Source organism: Psittacula echo (genome assembly GCF_963264785.1).
Source record: "Psittacula echo genome assembly, chromosome: 21".
NCBI classification, from domain to species: Eukaryota; Metazoa; Chordata; class Aves; order Psittaciformes; family Psittacidae; genus Psittacula; species Psittacula echo.
In genome coordinates this window covers 572,035-591,951 of record NC_137757.1, presented here as the reverse complement: position 1 = coordinate 591,951, position 19,917 = coordinate 572,035, and the positions used below count along the sequence as shown (strand labels likewise).

The 19,917-nt window shown below is 60.4% G+C and overlaps 1 protein-coding gene across 1 annotated transcript; it reads left to right on the top strand.

Moving 5' to 3' along the window:
• Positions 1-12,782: 12,782 nt before the first annotated feature.
• EXTL1 (exostosin like glycosyltransferase 1) lies at positions 12,783-19,754 on the top strand (the record flags this gene model as incomplete). The annotated part of the gene is made up of 11 exons (XM_080632405.1): positions 12,783-12,884; positions 13,055-14,304; positions 17,188-17,281; positions 17,355-17,462; positions 17,842-17,961; positions 18,048-18,180; positions 18,260-18,378; positions 18,660-18,755; positions 18,852-18,938; positions 19,092-19,252; positions 19,325-19,754. Exons 2-11 carry the CDS (start codon positions 13,370-13,372, stop codon positions 19,752-19,754), a joined length of 2,283 nt encoding a protein of 760 aa, XP_080488531.1. The 5' UTR covers positions 12,783-12,884; positions 13,055-13,369.
• Between the last annotated feature and the right edge of the window lie 163 nt (positions 19,755-19,917).

Here is a 19,917-nt window from a genome sequence, read left to right as displayed (position 1 = left end):
GAGGCTCATGTACATGAACAGCAGAGATGTTCCCCATTATGGGTGTTGCAGGACCTATGTGTGCGGCTGCAGTCGGGCGTTTTCAGACCCCGTTTGCTCAACCGTGATTAAGAATCGCAAACAAAGGCTCCCATCGGACCGCTCATTCAGCAACAGCCGCGCCACGGTGCTGCGCAGGGCGGGTGCCCGGCAGGGCGGCACAGCCGCGCCGAGCTCCTTTACACGCGCGTTTGTCCGAGCCGCTGGAGCGGGTCGGGAGCGCGCACACGGCCCCGCGCCGCGTTCAAAGGGGACGCGAGAACAGAGCCACAGCGCGCGTCAACCCCGCGGGGCTGCTCCGGTCCCAGCCGCCGCCGAGGCGCGGCCCCGCGCGGGTGCGCGCTCCCGGCGCCGCCCGGCCTCCCAACGGCGACGCCCCCCGCTCCGCGCGCAGCCAATGGGAGCCGAGCTCGAGGCCCCGCCCGCGCCTCCCCAACCGCACCGAATTCAAACCGCCGGGGAGGCAGAGAGCGCGCGCGCGCGCGATCCCGCGGGCGCGGGGGGCTCGAGGGAGGGCGGGGCCAACGGCAACATCCGGGCACCTGCCGCCCCCCGCCGCAGGTGCGGACCCCACGCCCCACCCCGGGGCGAGGGGAACGGGGACAGCCGCGGTTATGGGGGCCGCGGGCCGGGCCCCCCCGCACCACCCCTCGCAAGCGGGGCTCAGCAGCGGGAACCCGAACGCGGTGGCGTCGGGGCGCCCCGCCCGGGCACCGCCCCTTCCCCACTAACAATGGCGGGGTCCTGTCAGGGAGGGGAGGGGGCGCCGCTGCCGCGAGCAGGGCGTCGCCCGCTCCCGGGACAAAAGACCCCGCGCTCCGCGCCGGGAGCGGGGCCGGCGAGGGGAGCCCCCCGCCCATTGTCTCCCTTCCCTTTGTCACCGCGACGCCCGAGGAGCGGGCGGCGGGCGGGGACGCGACCCCCGCCATCGCAACCGACAAAAGCGGCGGACGCGGCGCCCCTTCCCCAAGCGCCCTCAAACGACTGCGGTCTCCCTCCCCCTGACCCCCATCCTCAGACCCCCTCCGCTGCGGCACCGCCACCCGTTCCCTCAGGAGCGCCCAGGGCTCCGTGTGCCATCGCCGCCGCTCTGTCGGCACCGAGGGGCCGCGGACGCCCGCTCCGCTCGCGGTGCCGCGCTGCTGCTGACGCCGCGCACCCACCTGCCCGCGCCGCCGCTCCGGCCGCACTCCGCTCCCGCCCGCCGCGCCGCGCACAAAAGCGCCAAACAATGGCACGTGACCCGCCCCGCCCCGCTGCCATTGGCCGAGCGCGGCGGCACGTGCCGCCCGGCGGGGGACAGGAGGGGGAGGGAAGGGGGGGGCGGGACGGCGGTGAGGGGCGAGGCGGGGGGCGCGCGCCCACTCCCCTCCGCCCGGTGCATGCCGGGAAGTGTAGTCCCGCCCGCGCGCGGGTGGCGGGTGGGCAGCCCGGGGTGGGGGGGGTGTGGGGGCAGCGACCCCCGGGACCTGCGGGGCCCGCGCACGGGGTGCGGGGTCTCTCAGCGGCGCCCCCGCTCCCCGCGCCCCTCCCGTGCTCGGCGGCTCCGGGGACTCCCTTTGTCTGCTCCGCCGCGGAGCCAGGAGCGGCCCCGGCCCGGCCGCGGTCCCTCGGGGCCGCCCGTCCCGTCGGGGGCACTGTCAGGAGCGGGGCGGTCGCCGCCGGGTTGAGCCCTGAGCTCAGAGCCCTCGGTCCCGTCAGCGGCATCGCTGCGAGGGCACCTGCGGGCCATGGCCGTGTGCGAGGGCACGGGCGCAGCGCGACCACCACGTGCCTCTGGTCCGCTCCGGGTCAGAGGCGCTGCGGACCAGCCCTAAAGCGGGTCCGTGGCGCTGGCAGTGCGCCCGCCCCATAGCCCCTGCAGTGCGTTCTGGGGACGTGGCCAGCGCCTTTGGGGTGACAGCAGGGAGTCAAACACATCCACAACACCCGTGTCCGGGTGGGTTCCATGGCATGCACATAATGGCCCTGTAAAGATGATCCATCCTTGTCCCATGGGCTGCACTGCGAGCATTACCCTTTCCACGATAACGCTATTGCCAAGTGAAGTGGCTCGCATGCAAATGTGCTTTTAATGAACCGGCTGCACTTGTGCATGCTCCATACAGATGACTCAGGCACAATCCCCACGGTAGCCTCGTGCTCCAGCCACTTGAGTGACACCCAGAGTCAACGTGCACAAAGGCCGATGGCCGGAGGACAGCACGCACGTTCTGCTGCAACGCGAGCCCGAAACAACGGCCCCTGTACCCTCAGTGCTGAAGAAAGGACTTTTCCAAAGGACCCACCCTTGTGCGCGCTCTTAAAAACAAGGATTTTGCCCCAAAAAAGATAAAATGCAAAACTCCCACCTTGCACGCGGTTAATATTGTGACAGAACCACCCAGAGCTTTCAAAACAGAGATTATTTTAAACACTTGCCCTGTTTTTCGCTGATCTGATGTCTATTTCCATGGAAACCACATCCAGCCGCCGAGCTGCTAGAACTGGGAGAGTTTTCTGCTGGAGCGCCTTGCTGGGCATGGGAACAGCCATTTTCCAGCAGCGTGTTAGAACCTTTCTGCGTGCTTGAAGGGGTTTCAGAGTCCAAATGCTGTGGCTGCTTGGCCCTTCAGGTCATGTCTGGTACAGTCACAGGGCTCCTGGCTCAAGAGCAGTGATGGATGCACAGATAGCACATACAACACGGGGTTTTAAGTGAAACATCTTGAATGCTTGGATTACATTGCATGAAAAGCTGCTGGAAGACAAAGCAGCCAAGAGAGCATGCCATCAGCCTCTGTTTTACTTCATTGTTGATTAATTTTCGTCTGCGTAGATCAACAGTGTGTTGGATGCTTTAATATTAATACTTTTTAGTCAAATCAGTGTGCTTATCCTAGGGTGATCTCAGCATTTCCCAGAGGAAACAAGGCTTCCTGGGCTCAGGGCTTTCAGTTTGGTACCTGTGTGACTGCCTCTAGTCAGCCCTCACCCCCTGAGAGATGAGGATGAAGCATCATTTGCCACCACTGAGGAAGGGATGCAGGCTGAGATAAAACCAGGAATCACGCAGGGGCTGTTCTCAGTGATTTCCATCTTATTTCCTGGGCTTCCCACAGGGAAAAAAAAAGAAAGAAAGGAAAAAAGGACCTGAATGTAACTTACGTTCCTTTGCAGACTGGCTTTAAAGCCAAACCCATTCCTTTCAGATAAGAACTCCCCGATGTAAAAGGCAAGCTGGTTTATTGATGAGAGGCACTGAGCTTGGGTCTGCTCTCAGCTCTGGCATTTTCCGTGCTGAGCCTCTTCAGCAACCCCTTTACAACACCTGCCACGGCTGTTCCCAACTTCAACCCAAGCCACTGAGCATTATTGGGGTACAAAGAGAAGCAACAGCTCTTGGCAGCCGGGGAGGCACGGAGACAATCTCGGGTTTGGCTTCGTTGCAAGAGCAGTTTTATTTTTGGACCGTTTCATCAAACCCATTTATCTCTGTGGAATTTATTTTTGCCTGATCTCGAGCAGAATGGAGAATATGAAAAGCTTTTATTTCATCTGCATTTGATTTGTGTTCATCGACACATTTACCGCAGCTCTACACAGACTCTTCTTCCCAGCAGCGTGTGCCTGTGGCAGGTTTTTTACCTACTGAATTCCTTATCACCAACAAAAGCTTTTCGCTGTAATTCCAGGTTTTCCAAAGGAAAAGAGCAAGCAGCAGCAGGAGAAGTTTCCTCCATCCTGTCACTATTTAGCCCCAAAACAGGGTTTGAGATGGAAGATACCATTTCAAACCCAACTCCAACCACATCAGCCAGATGAATTTCTGCATCTTGAGGATAACAAAGGACCACAGCAGAACCTGCAAAAGATATTCCCAGAGTAGAAAGAGCCAAAGGCTCCATAAATCAGGAATGTGTCCTACCCTCAGGATGGATCCGAGCCAGTGACAACAGCACCCACTTAAATCATTGCCCTTGGGCAACCCAAGTCATGCCACAGCTCAAAGGGTGCTCAGGGCCCCTTGGTCCCACACGCTGTGCTCTCGGTGGAACAGGTCCATCACAGCCCCATCAGGAACACTCCCTGTACGTGTGAATTTAGGACGTGACATGCTCAGATTTAGCATCAAGATTAAAGCGTTTCCTCTCTGTGCTTCTCCAAACATCCCACAAAGAGTCTGACATAACCAGGAGACAACTCAGCCCACAGCAGCTTTGTTAACTTGCAAAAATATTCCATCTCCAATGAGAACATGTGCTTTCTGAGCATTACATTGCCACCCTCAAGCACTCGTGGTGGACGGACTGACAGCTGTTTGCTCATCAGAGAGTATTTTAAAGCACTTTGGTAAGTAATATTAGCAAATATTTGCTAAGATTGGCAACAGGCACTGCATTAGCAAAGTTCATCCTAAAACCAGCAACCCAATACAGTGTTTGACCCCAGTCAATCAGTTGCAGTGATTTACTAAATAACCTGTTAGTGGAGACAGTAATTCACAAGAAACCTGTTCTCGGCAGCAGAGGGGACGTTTCTTTTTATCCATGTTTCTTTTTATCCATGTTTCCTTTTATCCATGTTTCCTTTTATCCATGCTTCCCAGTCTTTGTATTAACATTCAGACAAGTCTTTCCCACACCGCAGTCTCCCCCTCTCCACGCCGGCTGTTCCCATGTGCTGCTGCCCGAGAGGCCTCACAAGGAATCAGTGCTCCGGAGGTCTCACTGATCTCCTGGTTTAATCCAAATGCAGGCGAGGAGCCCATAGAATTGAAGAGTAAAACAAGACTTTGGGGAGTTTCCCCCTCACAATGGGAGGTCTCCCAAAGGTAAGAAATATCTAAGGAAATTGCTGTTTACTGCAGGTATTTAGCGGATGTTGTGTTTATGCTGAAAAACACCATTAGGGAAATGTTCCCTTTGGAACAAATTTGCAGGTGCCAATGAGCTGTTGGAAAAGATTTAATTGTTTTCAATCAGGCAGCGAGAGCTACGAAAACATAAATTAACTGCTTCGATATTGGGGCAACGTAGCCCTGAAACGTCACACGCACGAGCACCTTCCTCCTGGCCACACCAGGATGCTGAACAAGACCTGGGTTGTACCCAGCCTGGCAAAGGAACAGCACAATTCCCTTCCCAGCCTGCTGTTGTTTTTCATTCTTTGTTTCCTAGGAAAGTGATGGAACAAGTTGTGTAGCTCCAAGTAGCTTTCTCCCCCAGCTTTTAGGTTTGGGAGCCAGTCTCTGTCCCTCCGATAAACACGGATAAGAGCTCAGTGACATGAATTCCACAGATTTCTTGAGAACAGATGGCTGGGGAGAGGCAAGAGTGAGGAGAAGGCTTCAGCACAAGCCCAACTATTATTAGAGCCCAAAGACTTCACACCAGCGGGAGCTGTCACAGCCGCTCCCAAGAGCGGGTACAGTTTCAGAGCTGGTTGTTTCCTCCACGGCACCAGCAGCTCCTCCAGGACACCCATGTGCAGTTGTGCTCTCCCGGCACTCCTGTCCCAGATCCATGTGGATGCTGGCTCCCACCTCCGCTATGTCCAGAAGCACCCAGTGAAAGACCCTGAGATCTCCTCCCATTGCTCCCCCTTTTCCCTGCTCCCAAGTGAGCGGGGAGCCTCGCCCCATTTCTCTGCGTCCTCGCTGCTTTTCCCTTTCTGCTCCCAACAGGAGCTCACAGATTTGCATTTCCCATATGGAGCACCAGGAGCTCTGCTATTCAAGGAAGCCCATAAACAACTCTGCTGAGGGTTCAAAAATAGCTCCGATGCACGGAGCGGCACCTCCCAGCGATAGCAAGCGGCTGGGAGAAAGCACGAGGAAAGGGGTTACGGGTTGGTGTTGGTTTCTTGCGTGGGAGCTGAGAGGCGATGCGCTAATTAGATCTCAAAGTGTCAGAGTCAGCCCCTCCAGCTGGGATAGAGCAGAGACTGTGATTTTGACAGGCACATGGAATAGCGATGCCTCGGGAAGCCATCAAATATTGAGCAGCCGTAGAAGATTCCAGTAAAGACATTGGCTTTGGCTCTTTGGAAATGAAGGGGGGGGGGAAGAAAAGATGGGTAAAGCTCTAATTACTCCCCAGCCCCTTGAACTGAAGATATGGATTGGGCTCTACCAGCAGCTCAGCAAGCCTATTGTGCTAGAATACTAACCTGGCATGATATAGTTAAAAATACACCCTGTCAAGACAAAATGTAGCTTGGAAGTGTCACAATGGGAGGAGTTCAGGGATGGAAATCCTCTTAAAGGAATACGACCTCCTCGATGTCAAATACACAATATGGATGAGCTTGTACCAGCCCCTGTTCCCACTAAGAGCGAATGGGAGGATAATGCTCGGTGCGGAGCTCTGGGCTCTTTGCTCTCAAAGCTGTTTCACTGACAAAATCAATGTCAGGGAGCAGGTTTCAGTTATCCTGCAGGGAGCTCCTGGGAGCAGGGGGGGTTGCGGCTCTCAAGAGCCTGGCTTCTTTCAGTCTGATTCCAATCAAAGGCAGGGATTGGAGGCATTCCCCCCTCCTTGCATCCAGCCCCAGGTAACTCAGGAGATCCTGACCTGCCCAGTGCCACCCCACAGCTCATGTTTTAGGTGCTGTTTATGGGTGAGACCTGTCCCCAACCATAACGACACCAGAATAAAACATGCCTTTCCCACAGCATTTGTGAGCCAAGGAAACAAGTCCCTGTTTTATTATGGCACCTTTTAACTTCATCCCAGACCTACGCTTCCACACCTCCGATATTCCCAGTTCAATAAGCAGCTCCCCTCCCAGCTCCACCAAGCATTCTGTATAAAAATGGGTTAATTCCCACTCCATCCCACCGGCTCTTCACCCACTGCCTGTAATCAGCAGCACCGGCATGAAAACAGCACTTGCACTTCACATTTGCTCAGCGTTTGATCCCTCTTTCCCCTCCTAATTGGAGTTCATAATAGATCAGTATATATATTAAAAGAAGAAAGAGCAGACACATCCAGTGCAGCGGTGAGCACAGGCAAACAAAGCCAGCCTTTCTGGAGGAAAAACACATCCCTGTCTCCTATGCAATAAACCAGCACACTGCTGCCAGGCACTGAAATCCATACCCGGAGAGACTCCTGGTGTGATTCATTTTCATTAGAACCAAACCCAAACCCCCCAGTTCCATCCCCCCCCAGGCCTTTTGTGATGGATGCTGTTAAAGCTGCTCTCAGGGTGAGGAGATGAAGGCATCCTGAAGCGGGCGGGCTGGGGGGTCCGGTGCCGCTGCGTCCCATGGGATGGGTGCTGACAGTCCCAACACCTCCCCACACCCTGGTCCAGGGTGAAGGCGGGAGAAACAGGGTTTAAAAGGAGGATGGGACATGCGGGGTCCCTGCTCTCCCTTCTCCTCGCACTGGGGTGAAGAGCAGGAGCTGAGCTTAGCTTCCTAAAATGGGGGAAATCTGGAAATCGACCAAGCCCCATCCCTCCCATCTGTTTCAGGGTTGGTTTTGGAGTAGTCTGGAACTAGAGAGACCTCACACAGCCCCTTCTCTCCTCAGTTCCCCTTCTCACTCCTTTTTTCCTCTCTTTATCCAGGAATCATCTCTATGGTCAGTAACAGACGGCTCCAGCCTGAAACGGGGCTTCTGCTGTCAAAACCCCGGCTGTGCCCTCAAAAATACCCTTGCTGCTGCTGGCCGAGAGCACAGGAGCCCTCCTGGCCTGCAGCATTGCACTCGCAAGGCCAGGGGACCCAGCAAGCATCGTGCCTGCAACCCGGCCGGAGCTCGAGGGTCTGCCCAGTAACCCAGCCAGGAGGAGCTGGTGCTTGAGGAGGTGACAACATTGAGATGAATTCCTTGTGACTCCAAGCAGGGGGGTTTCCAGCTCAACGCAGCCTGGAAGTTGGTGATAACAGATGATGCAGATGGTAACGATTCGCTTTGGGGATGGAGAAACTTGGTCTTTTTCCTTTGGAACCTCACCCACAGCAAAGTTTCAATTTGCCAATGGAAAACCCAACACATAAATCAAGCATATATTCACCCATCAAAGGAATCCAAGGAACCCTGCTCCAGAGGGTGCTGCCTAGGCTGGTAGGAGTGGGGTCAGGATGCTCCCGCATCCACACTGGTCCTGAGGGCTGCTCTCATGGCTGGACACCAGAGCTTGTGCAGTTCTCACTGCCAGCCCGGGCTCAGCTTGGGCATTCCTCAGCCACTGTGAATCCAGGCCTTGGTTCTTTCCTGGCAAATACAAGGAAACCTCCACACACACACACACACACACACACACACACACCCCACCCCGACAGTGTCCCAGCCATTACAAGGAGGATTTAGCACATCTCAATTTGCATTAATTAAATCAACGGGGAAGTTGGTTGAGTAAATGAGGGGGTTTTTAAGCAGCAGCAGACGCTGTGGCGGGCTGGAGCTGGTAACTCCAGTTTGCTGCCTGTGTGAGCAGTGGGATGGGGAGGGATCTGCGGGAATCTGGATCTGCTGGAGGGAGGGAGCCGCTGGGAGGATGAGCACGGATGGGGAGGGTGGGAAGAAGACTCAGCTCTGAGAAACCAAGAGCGGGTCCGTGCCAACATCTGGGAGTTCAGCCCTGAGCCGGCAGCATGGAAAGCTTCGGAGCCGAAGCCGGTCGGAGCGCAGAGGTTGCTCTGCAGAGATAAGCTGTGGGGAAGAGGAATGCGCCCATTCAGAGCACAGCCATGGAGCAGGCATGGCTGTGAGGGGAATACAAATGGGCAGCAGGTTCTTGTTCGTTATCACTTTTAAAGCCACCGGGTTCAATATTAAAGCGGCTTGGACATGGAGATGCTCGGCTGGAAGTAAACCCATTCCAATGCACAGCCCTCAAACAGGGGACCTGTGGTTGGGTGCCCCCCTGCCATAACGGGGTTGGTGTTTCCTTCCCACTTCCCTGGGAAGCAAACCCCCCTTTGTGGATAAACCACACGGCACTGATGGATTAAACCCTCGCTGGTTCACGTTCAAAACTGATCATTGTGAGGTCACAGCAACCAAGAGCTGGTCCTGGTGGCAGAGCCCACACCAGGCTAACCCTTAACTCCAGCTGAGCACAGGCAAGTCCAGAGCAGCCCAAGCCACCCCAAAAACCAGGGGGTCCCCCCTCCGGTCACTGGTAGCAGGGAATGATGCTCTGCCCCTGCCCATGGCTGGCCTGGGAATCACTGCCCCAGCCCCTTTCTTTCCAACCTCCCATCAAAGCAATCCAAGCAAGCTGGGATGTGGGGAACTCCTTCCTTGTGTGCTACACCACGGACTCGTGCTGCATCCTTCAGGCACGCTTGGGCTGGAGCGTGTAATGGGGATGTGGCAAGGAGAGCCTGACTGAAGAGGTGGCTTCGGGCTGGATTTTAGTGCAGATGCAGTCAGTGAAGTTGGGAAACGCTCAGAGAGGGCTCCTGCACCACCACATCCCAAGAGAGCAGAGCAGGGCCGATGGTGTCTGCCCTGCCCAGGGGACCCCGGGACTCTTTTGGACCCTCTTCTGGCAAGGTTTTGCTGCAGAGCACAGTTAGGGACAGGTCCTGGGCGCAGAAGCCAGCTCTGGTGCAGGGAGCAATAGGGGCAGGCAGAAGGAACCTGCCCAGCACTGGGATGGGAATAAGTGGCTGTGAGCCTGAGGGATAACGAATGTCAGAGGCACCCTCCGAGCACAGCCCCAAAAGCCTCTGCATAAGAGTCTGTAGAATTCATAGCCTGTCTCAGCTGTGCCATGACGGGGCTGCTCCCCTGTAGCTGCCAGCACAGATCCCGGCCATACTCGTTCAGGGAGGAAAATGGGATTCGATTTCTGCACCAGTCGCTGTCTCTCAGTGTTAAAATGGGACCTGATGGGCTCTGTCCATCCCCCAAGGCTGCCCACATGACTCATCACATGCATCAGCCCTGCATGTCCCCAGCCCACCCTCAGCATCTCAGCAGAGCAGTCCTAAGGCTCCCGGGCTGCACGGCGCAGCCTGCTCCCAGGGCTACAAATGAGCTGTTCTAGGTGTAAAACAACTCAAATCAATCAATCTGGAAGCCTCAAAAGCGCTGTTTTCTTCCTGGTCCTGTTCACAGCAGTCCTTTGTGTCCCTCAGAGCAGAGGAGACATTAATGGATGATCCCTCTGCTGCTGCACCGAGCTGTGTCCTGCCCCTGAGGCCATCCTGGAGCATCAAACAGGGACACAAACAGCTCAGCACCAGTGAGGTGCTGCTTTTCCATTCCCCTTCCTTCCCCTGGGGAAAGGCTTTGCTGGGACCCCTGTCACTGCCCTGTGCTCCCCAGCAGGAATGCCATGCCGGCAGCGGTGGGGACAATGACAAAGCAGATGATGTGCCAGGAGCCTGGGTGTTCCCAGGGGTGGCATCTCCCATCACAGTGCCAGCAAGGACCCGGCACAGCATCTCTGGTAGGGTCAATCCACGCAGCGCCACCAGCTTCAGCCTTTTGTCGGGATGGCTGAGGATTGGACCCCCCCTTACAAAGTGCCCCTTGCTCCAACACCTCCGGAGTTACCCAGGAATGTGCTGTAGGCATTTCCACAGTGCCTTATTCCCACCACCACCATGTGCCTGCTTGCAGCTCTGTTCTTCACGCTGCAAAACCATGACCGGGGACAGCTGTCCCCATCCCTGTCCCCCCCTGCACTCAGCAATGCTGAGGACGGGGAGAACACTGCAGAGCTGGGGATGTGTGAGCAAGGGGTCAGCGTGGGGCCCTCTGCCAGCGCCGAGCATCCACGGAAGGACATGGGGAGATGGGGCCCGCACCCCCCTAATGCAGAACTACACCTCCCAGTATGCACCAGGCCCTCGGACTACACCTCCCAGTATGCCCAGCTAAACTACAGCTCTCAGTGCTCCCCCCAGCGCCGCCAGACACCATCGCAGCCTCCAGTGCTCCCCCAGCTCCCAGTGCCTCCCCCCCCGCGGCTCCCAGCACCCGTCCCAAGGTCCCAGCGCTCCCCCAGCTCTCGGTTTCCCCGTGTCCCCCATTCCCCCGTCCCCAGCCCCTTCCCTCCGTACTCACCCATGAACCGGGTCACAGCTCCCAGCACGCAGCAGCGCGCCCTGCACTGCAGCTCCCGGTGCCACCCGTGGATGCGCGCTGCAGCTCCCAGTGCCGCCAGTGCGGGGCGCGACCCCAGTCCCTCCATCGCCTCGATGGCCCCTCCACGGCCGGGACCGTGCCTCTGTGTGCACCCGGCAGGGTTCCTGTCCCCATGTGCCCCTCAGATCCCAGACGTGCCCCCGGGATTCCCGCTGCCCGTCCCCAACTTCCCTGTCCTCAGTTAATCCGCTTTCTGCAGCTAAAGCAGCCCTCGGCCCCGTAATCCCCTCAGTGCCCAGGATTAATTCCCTGCAGGGCCAGGCCCGGCAGACAAATATCCACAGATTCGGTAAAAACACATCCGTACCAAGCAGCCCCACTGCGGCTCCCACTGCGCTCCCCTGGGTGCACAGGGAAACTGAGGCACGAGATGGGCACCGAATGGGGCCCTGGGGCTGTCACTGCGTGTGACAGCGGGTCCTATCTGGCTGCTGGGGCGGGGAGAGGGGACCCCGGCCATACCCACCAGTACAGCCGCCCTCGGAGGGGCCCTGCCCTGTGTCGAGCCCAGAGCCCGGTCCCCCCGCAGGCTGAGCCCAGCCACGTCGTTACATCCATGGGCCCGTCCTGTCTCGCCCGGCCGGCGGGGCAGGGCGGAGGGCGGCTGGCGCGGCCGGGGATGCCAGGGGAGGGCGGGAGCGGCGCGGCGAGCCCCGGCCTGCCCCTGCTGCCCGCGCCAGCTCCCGCAGCGGGGCTCAGCCCCCAGCACCCCGCATCGCCCCAGCCAAGCCGCTCCCAGGGGCTGCTCGGGGCCATCCCGCTCCCGCCCCTGATGGAGCCCTGCAGGACACGGGTGTGGGGTCCCGGTTCCATGGGTGCCCCTGGGGCAGAGCTGCGGCCCGCTCTGCTGCTGACGGCGTTGCCCCCGCGCTGGACCCGCACGCTGCCTGCTGGGGTGTTCTTCAGGGGGATTAACTCCGGCCACGCTCCCGCTCAGCTCCTGCCCCAGCCAAGAGCTCCGGCAGCCGGGTGCGGCCGCTTGATGCGGGAGAGGCGCGGAGGAGCTGAAGGATCCCGCACCCGAGGGCTGAGACCGGCGGGACGGGCGCTTCCCCCCGGTCACCGGCACCGCGGGCGGGCGGCGCAAGGACCCTGAGGAGCTCCCCGCCCTCGGGGTACCCCAGCGCCCGCCGCGTGGGGATACCCCCCCCCCGTCCCACGTGGGCGCTTTGCCGGCGGAGGGGCGCTGCCAATGGGAAGCCGCCGCAGGGGGATGCTCCGCGGGACACGCCCACGGGGGCGCTGACAGCCAATGGGAAGCGGATGGGCGGGGCTAAAGGGTGAATGTTGTGGTTACGGGAGGAGCGGGACGCGGTGAAACCGATGCGGGCGGGGGGGGACAGCGAGCCCCGGGGTACGGGACAGGCAGCGCGGGGGTACGGGACAGGCAGCAGGACGGGGCACGGTCAGCTCGGCGAGGGGGCTCGCAGGCAGCCACGAGCGGTGCAGGCAGCTGAGGTTTTGCAGAGGCAGCCGCAGGTTCACGGGGACCGAGTCCAAGGCAGAGACAGGCGGACAAGGGAGGGACGCGGACCCCCAGATCCACCCCCCCCCTCGGCCAGGGCTGCGCTGAGCCTCCCGCAGCGGCAGCGGCTCCTCCGTGCGGCCGCGCACCGGGAGCCCGGCACGGCGGCTGCTGCGCCGCCTGCCCCAGCCGGGGATGCAGCCCGGAGCCGCGGGGAGCCGCGCGTCGAAACGTCGGGGTACGGCGGCCCGGAACCCACCGGGGGCTGAGTGTCCGCAGAGGTAACGGGAGCGGGGAACAAGCGGGTTGGACGGGAATGGGGGATCCGCAGGGAGTGGGAGCTTTATTCCCAGGAGGGGTCTGGAAGGCGGGTCCCGCCCTGGGGGGACGCGTGTGGTGCCGGGGCCGGTGGTGGCCGGACGGTGACGGCGCGACCTCTCCCCTTCCCCAGGGATTTGAAACTGGGCCAAGCGGTGATGGAAATGTCATTGTCACAGCACGGGGGCCCAGCTCAGTAACCGCTGCGCTGCGGGGAAGGGAGCGGGACACGGCGGCACCGAGCGCTGCAGCCCAAGAGGGACGGCGCAGCCCTGGTTGGAAGGGGCAGCAAGAGGACTGTGGGGTTCATCCGCGCTCCCACGGGCTGCAGAGGCCACAGGACAATACCTGCGGGCCAGGAGCCACCCCACGACCCGAGTGGGGTTTGGGACATTGGCCTCTTGACCAGACTCGGGCCCAATGAGGAGCTGGAGCCACGTGTGAACCTATGCAGACCAGGAAGAAATACATTTTCCTAACTTTGCTTGCCTCTTGGCTCCTGCTTTTCTTCTTTGGAGGAGGCCAACTGCGCCGTTTCGCTTTCTTTTCCGAGAGGAAAGCTGAAGCCCAGAGGGATTGGCCCCACTGGACAGATCAGTCCCTCCTCAAAAGCTTTGCAGACCCCGAGGAGCTCCAGAGCAATGGGGATCCCTCCGTGCCCTCACCCCGGGAGCGGCGGGCGGCACAGCTGAGCATCTACAAGAACAGCAGATGCCGGATGGAAACCTGCTTTGACTTCTCCAGATGTGAGAAGCACGGCTTCAGAGTGTTCACCTACCCCCGGGACAGAGACCAGCCCATCTCAGAGAGTTACAGCAAGATCCTCACCTCCATTGAGCGCTCTCGCTACTACACCCCGAACCCCGAGGAAGCTTGCCTCTTCGTCCTCAGCATCGACACGCTGGACCGCGACCATCTCTCGGGTCAATACATCCATGATGTTGATGAGAAAATCCGTGGCTTCCCGCTGTGGAACAGTGGCCGCAACCACCTCATCTTCAACCTCTACTCGGGCACCTGGCCCAATTACACCGAGGACCTGGGCTTTGACATCGGTCAGGCCATTCTGGCCAAAGCCAGCTTCTACACAGAGAGCTTCAGGCCTGGCTTCGACATCTCCATCCCTCTCTTCCCCAAGGACCACCCGCAGCGTGGTGGTGAGAGGGGGTGGTTGTATCAGGACTCGGTCCCCCCAAAGAAGAAATACCTGCTGGTGTTCAAAGGGAAGCGGTACCTGACCGGCATCGGCTCCGGCACCAGAAACGCGCTGCACCACATCCACAACGGGAAGGACATCATCTCGCTCACCACCTGCAAGCACGGCAAGGACTGGGAGAGGCACAAGGACACGCGCTGCGACAAGGATAACGTCAACTATGAAAAGTGAGTCAGGGGTGGGGTGGGAAAGGGGACCTGGTGAGGAGGACACCCCACAGATGCCCCTGCCTCTCTGCTGGGTGCAGCTGTGCCCATCCGTGGTGGCTGGGTTTCCAGATGTGGGGAGAGAGGAAAGTTTTGGGGTCTCCCGATACAAGAGGGTTTCATAGTGGGGAGGGAGGTGCTGATTGTTCAGGGCTTTCCTGTTCTGTATTAAAGTTTGATTAATCTGGAGAGAGCGGCTCTTATCTGCAGTCACTGCAGCCACCTCTAATATGATTTCCCTTTTCCTAACACTGATGAATGATGCTTTTCTTCTCCCCCCTTCCACCCTCCCCTAACATAAACATTTCTCTTGGAGATGAGCCTGAAACATCCCCCCAACTGGTTCCACTAAAGCTCCTGCAAAACTGGTGGGTCCTTGGGCATCCCAGTGTGAACAGCCCTGAGCTCACCCAGATATGGAGGGCTGGGGGGACCCCTGTGTCCCTCCTCACAGGTGGGGTGGTGTGTGCTGGACCTTGGCAGGAGAACGGGGGAGGACAAAGCTTTGTGAGTTTGGGGAGCTCCATGCTGCAGGGACTTACATTGGCTCCTTGCCTCCCTGCCCTGCTGCCTGGGACAGACCACCAGCTGCCCGGTTCAGGGCTGGTAAACACAGATCCCATCCCAACGGTGACAGGCAGGTCCCTGTCCTGCTGCCTGGGTTCATCCTGCAGCCACCCAGCCAGGGAGCAGATGGGGAGAAGCCGCGTTGGGCATCATCCTCAAAGCGTCTTAGGAGGTGCCAGGAGGTAAAAGTGGAGCCGGGGTGCTCCCGGCGCTGGGATTAGCAGGGGCTTTGGGGCAGCTCGGGCATCACAGGACGGTGGGAGATGCCGTGGGCTGGCAGGACGCAGAGCCCAAGGCCAGCCCCGCAGTGTGCCCGGGGCAGTGGGCTGGGAAATGCCCTTCTGCTCAGCCCAAGTAATCCACTAACGCTGTTTGAAGTGCGGGGGGATTTACACCTCCCCCAGGACGGCTTTAGGCAGCAGATAGATGGGGAACACGTGGCACTGTGCTTGTTCCTGACTCCGAGTCTCCACCATCCTGCTCGTGTCCATGGGACACCCGGGCAAAAAGCCGTCAGCATCTCCATTGTGCAAGGTCTGCTCTGCCCGACCTCACACAGGGATTTATGCCCTCCTGAACTGGGACAAGATGTCCCCAAAGCCAGGCAGAGTGGTGATGGGGACAGGCAAAGTGAGACTCCAGCTACTCCATGGGGATGACCTTGTTTGCCTGCGGCAGCGGGAGCCGATGCAGTGGAGGGCAGTGTGGGGAGTGGAGGAAGGTCTTGCTGGGAGTCATCACCCTCCTTGTGCCTGGGGGGGCCGACTAAAACAAACCGGTTCTGTGCCTGGATAAAGGGATGCTTGTAGCAGCGCTGCAGCCCGGCCCTGCTGCGGGCTGCCCCAGCTTGAAAGCCATCAGAGCAGGTTGGGAAAAGCTCTCCGGAGCTGATGGGTCCTCGGTGGCACCGTGCCCGGCCAGAGCCACGCAGGGGCCATGGGGAGGGAGCGCAGCGGGCGCCTGTCCCAGCTCCTAACAAAACAAGGAAGCCCTGACTGCGGATTACCCGGAAACCGCAGCGCGTCAGGAGCGAAGTGTTTCCATCGGGAGGTTCTGGCCCCGCAGCCCGGCCGGCGCCAGCCTCCCCACGGTGGCTGCCTGCAAGGGGAGGGTGACCGCGGCCGGGCTGCCCCCCCACCACCACCCCAGGGCTCCTCCTGCTGCCCACCCAGCCCCGGACCTGGGAGCAGCCCCATGGAGGTGCTGGGGGTCACCACAGGGGTTGGGGTCCCCATGAGCAGGTGGCAGCAGAGCTGCCCAAGGGTGAGCACCGGCAGGGGAGAGAGGTCGGTGCTGTGGTTTCATGGCCAGAGGGGAGATGTCTGGGTCCGGTTTGAGCTGCCCTCACCCTCCTGGCAGGTCACTCAGGCAGGAGCTGAGGTGTTACGGAGGCAGGGTGCGCTAATGGGGTTTTCAGCATCCATTGGAGACATGGGGGTTGTTCATCTGGTGCCAGGTCTTGGTTGTAAACCTTTGTGCCTTGGCACTGGGGACAATTTCTCACCTCCCAGGGTGCCAGGATGCTGCAGGGTGCTCCAGCACCCACGGAGGGGACACATCCTCAACCCCCAGGCTAGACCCAGCCTCACATCCGCACCACGGGGGCACCCTTGCCCCTGGGGACCAGCACATTTCAAGCAGCGCTTTGGTCTCATGCTCACCGCTGGCCGGACCGTGCGCACCCCAGCACCCAGCTGCCCCATCCCTCCCTCCCTCCCTCCCCTTGGGCGGAACAGATGGGGTCTGTCCCAGCCTAACATTGGATTTTCCGGCCGGCCGCAGCCGCGCCGCTCCCCACCGCCCGCACAGAAGGGGCTTTCATAGCCCCACGGTGCGAGCGCGGCCGGGGCCGGGGGGGCCGCGCTGCCTGCGCCCCGCCGCAGCGCCGCGGGAGGCAGGGCTGGTCCTGCCCGACAAGTCCGGGCACGGCGGAGGAGCGGCCGCAGTTTCGGGCTTGGGGGTTCAGGCGCCGGCTTTGCGGGTGGTTTCGTTGCGGGTGGGTGGAGGGAGCCCTCAAAGGACACCAGGGTCCTACCCTGACCCCTCCTTTCTCAGCAGTGCACAGGCACATCCCTCTGTCACCCAAGGTGCCTCTGCTTCACTGGCCTGGTGGAACTGAGGTTGTTCGGAGCCAAATCAGACCAGATTGATCCTAGCACTGCCCTGGGCCGGCTCCTTCCTCCCCGGCAGGGATGCTCACCCTTGCTGGGTGCCAGCGAGACCCCAGATGCTCACAGATGAGGCTGAGCCTGACTCTCACCCCGTCTCCCATCCCAGGTTTGACTACCAGGAGCTGCTGCACAACTCCACCTTCTGCATTGTGCCCCGGGGCAGGCGCCTGGGCTCATTCCGCTTCTTGGAGGCACTGCAGGTACCACGGGGACCGGGGACGCCCCTCCCTGGGTCCGGGGGCTCTGTCCCAGCCTGTGTGGGTTCTGCCGCAGGCTGCCTGCATCCCCGTGCTGTTGAGTGATGGCTGGGAGCTGCCCTTCGCCGAGGCCATCGACTGGGGCAAAGCTGCTGTCGTGGGCAATGAGAGACTGCTCCTGCAGGTACTGCGGTCAGATCCTGCTCCACACTGGCCACAAAGGGTCCCCCGGTGTTGATGCCAATGGTGGAGCCCCCAGCCAATCTTGGGGGTGAAACCTCCACAGCCCTCCTGTGGGCAAGAGGAGAGGGGGTCTCACCCCTCACAGCCCTGGAGCATCGCTCAGCTCAGGGAGGGGAGTGTTCAACATCTCAGACCCAAAGCCCTCGGGGGTCCTGGGCCAGATCCTGTTCCAGGGAGAGGAGGGGGCAGAGCTGCAGCAGGGCAGTGGCTGAGAGGGGTCCCTTGGGATGGCACGGAGGTGGCAGAGGCAAGGCAGCCCTGCCAGGGGGCTGGGGGACACTGAGGTGAGAAACAAGCTCCCCCCTTCCCCGGTGGCACAGATCCCCTCCGCCGTGCGCTGCATCCATCCGGAGCGTGTGCTGGCTTTCCAGCAGCAGACCCAGTTCCTGTGGGATGCGTACTTCTCCTCCGTGGACAAGATTGTGCACACCACACTGGAGGTGAGCCCCCGCCTTCGACCTTCCCCCCTCCACAGCCCCCGGGGTCACAGCCGGGATGCTGGGAGCATCTCTCCGGCCTCTGGCAGATCATCAAGGACCGGCTGCTCCAGCACCGCTCCCGTTCCCGCTTCCTCTGGAACACGCTGCCCGGGGGGCTCCTGGCCCTGCCCGACTTCTCCACACACCTCGGGGACTTTCCCTTCTACCACCTGCAGCGCGGTAGGAGCCTGCCTGCCCCAGCTGAGCGCGGCAGACCCAGTGCCTGGGGCAGCGCTTACCCGCTCCCTGCCTTTTACAGGGTCCAGCCCCTCCAAGAAGTTCACAGCTTTCATCCGGGCCACCTCGATGGCGGGATCCCCCTCCCAGCCCATCTTCAGGCTCATCCAAGCCGTGTCCGGATCCCAGTACTGCGCCCAGGTAGGGGAGCTGAGCCCCGCACCGCTCCTGAGGATGCAGCGGGAGGGATGGGGCAGGGTCCTGTGCGCTGGGGAGTGTGCGGGTGTGAGGGGGTGTCTGGGGTGAATGTGGGACCAGCCGGGGTTTATTCTGGTCCAAGCTGCCATGAGATGGCTTTGGGGTGCGGGGGTCTGGAGCAGGTCCTGCTGCAGGGCTGGGGAGGGCTCAACCGTGGCCACCAATGCACCGTGATGGGTCAGCCCAGCCAGACACCCCTGGGCACGCCGGTCTTCCCCCTGCAGATCCTGGTGCTGTGGAGCAGTGAAAAGCCATCACCGCCGAGTGGGAAATGGCCCCAGACCACTGTGCCTCTGACTGTGATCCAGGGCAGGAGCAAGGTGAGAAGAGCTGGGATGATGGCAGGGAGCTGGGGCATGGTCGAGGAGCTGGAGCAGCCACCCCATGGCACATCCCAACCTGTCTCCTCTCCCTAGGTCAGTGACCACTTCTTCCCCTACGCAGCCATCCAGACGGACGCTGTGCTGAGCCTGGACGAGCACACCAGCCTCTCAACCAGTGAGGTGAGGCTGCGGATGCTCAGCAGTCACCACAGGGCTGGTGGGAGGCTGTGTCTGCTGTGCCCATGTCCCTGTGCCCAGGGCACCCCTCTAGGGGTGAGCCCCCTCCCCACAGGTCCCTGCAGGCAAGTGACAGCCTCCCCTGTCCCGTGCCAGGTAGACTTTGCCTTCGTGGTGTGGCGCAGCTTCCCTGAGCGCATCGTGGGCTTCCCTGCACAGAGCCACTTCTGGGACACGGAGCAAAGGCGCTGGGGCTACACCTCCAAGTGGACCAACGAGCTCTCCATCGTCCTCACCACCGCTGCCTTCTATCACAGGTACACAGCCGTGGAGGGATGCTGGTGCTGGTGGGCTTGGCTGCATCCTGCCCCCTCCCTCTCCCTTCCCAGGTATTATCACAGCCTCTTCACTGAGTACCTGCCGGCGGGGCTGCGGGAGCTGGTGGACGGCCTGGCCGCCTGCGAGGACATCCTGATGAACATCCTCGTGGCCGCTGTCACCAAGCTGCCGCCCATTAAGGTGGCCCAGAGGAAGCAGCACAAGGAGGCAGTGCCCCAGCAGGTAGGGCGAGAGGATGGGGATGCAGGGATGCCCCTGGCCGGGGAGCAGAGCCCTTCACCCGCATGGTCTCCTCCTGCCAAGGGGAAGGGCACAGCCGGTGGTCGGCATCTCTCCCAGCAGCAGGACTGCCTGAACCAGTTGGTGGACTGGTTTGGCTACATGCCCCTCGTGTCCTCCCAGCTGCGCCTCGACCCCGTCCTCTTCAAGGACCAGGTCTCCATCCTGCGCAAGAGATACCCACACTTGGATAAACCCTGAGGGCTGCTGGGGATTTGGGTTGGCTCCGAGTGGCCCATTCCTGGCACATGGAGCCCTCCCGGAGCAGTTGGTTACTGCTGACGGGGTTTTACCCGTTACTGGGTTTTACCAATGCAATAAAGGTGGGTGGAGAGGCGGAGGCTTGCCGGTGGCTGTGGGATTT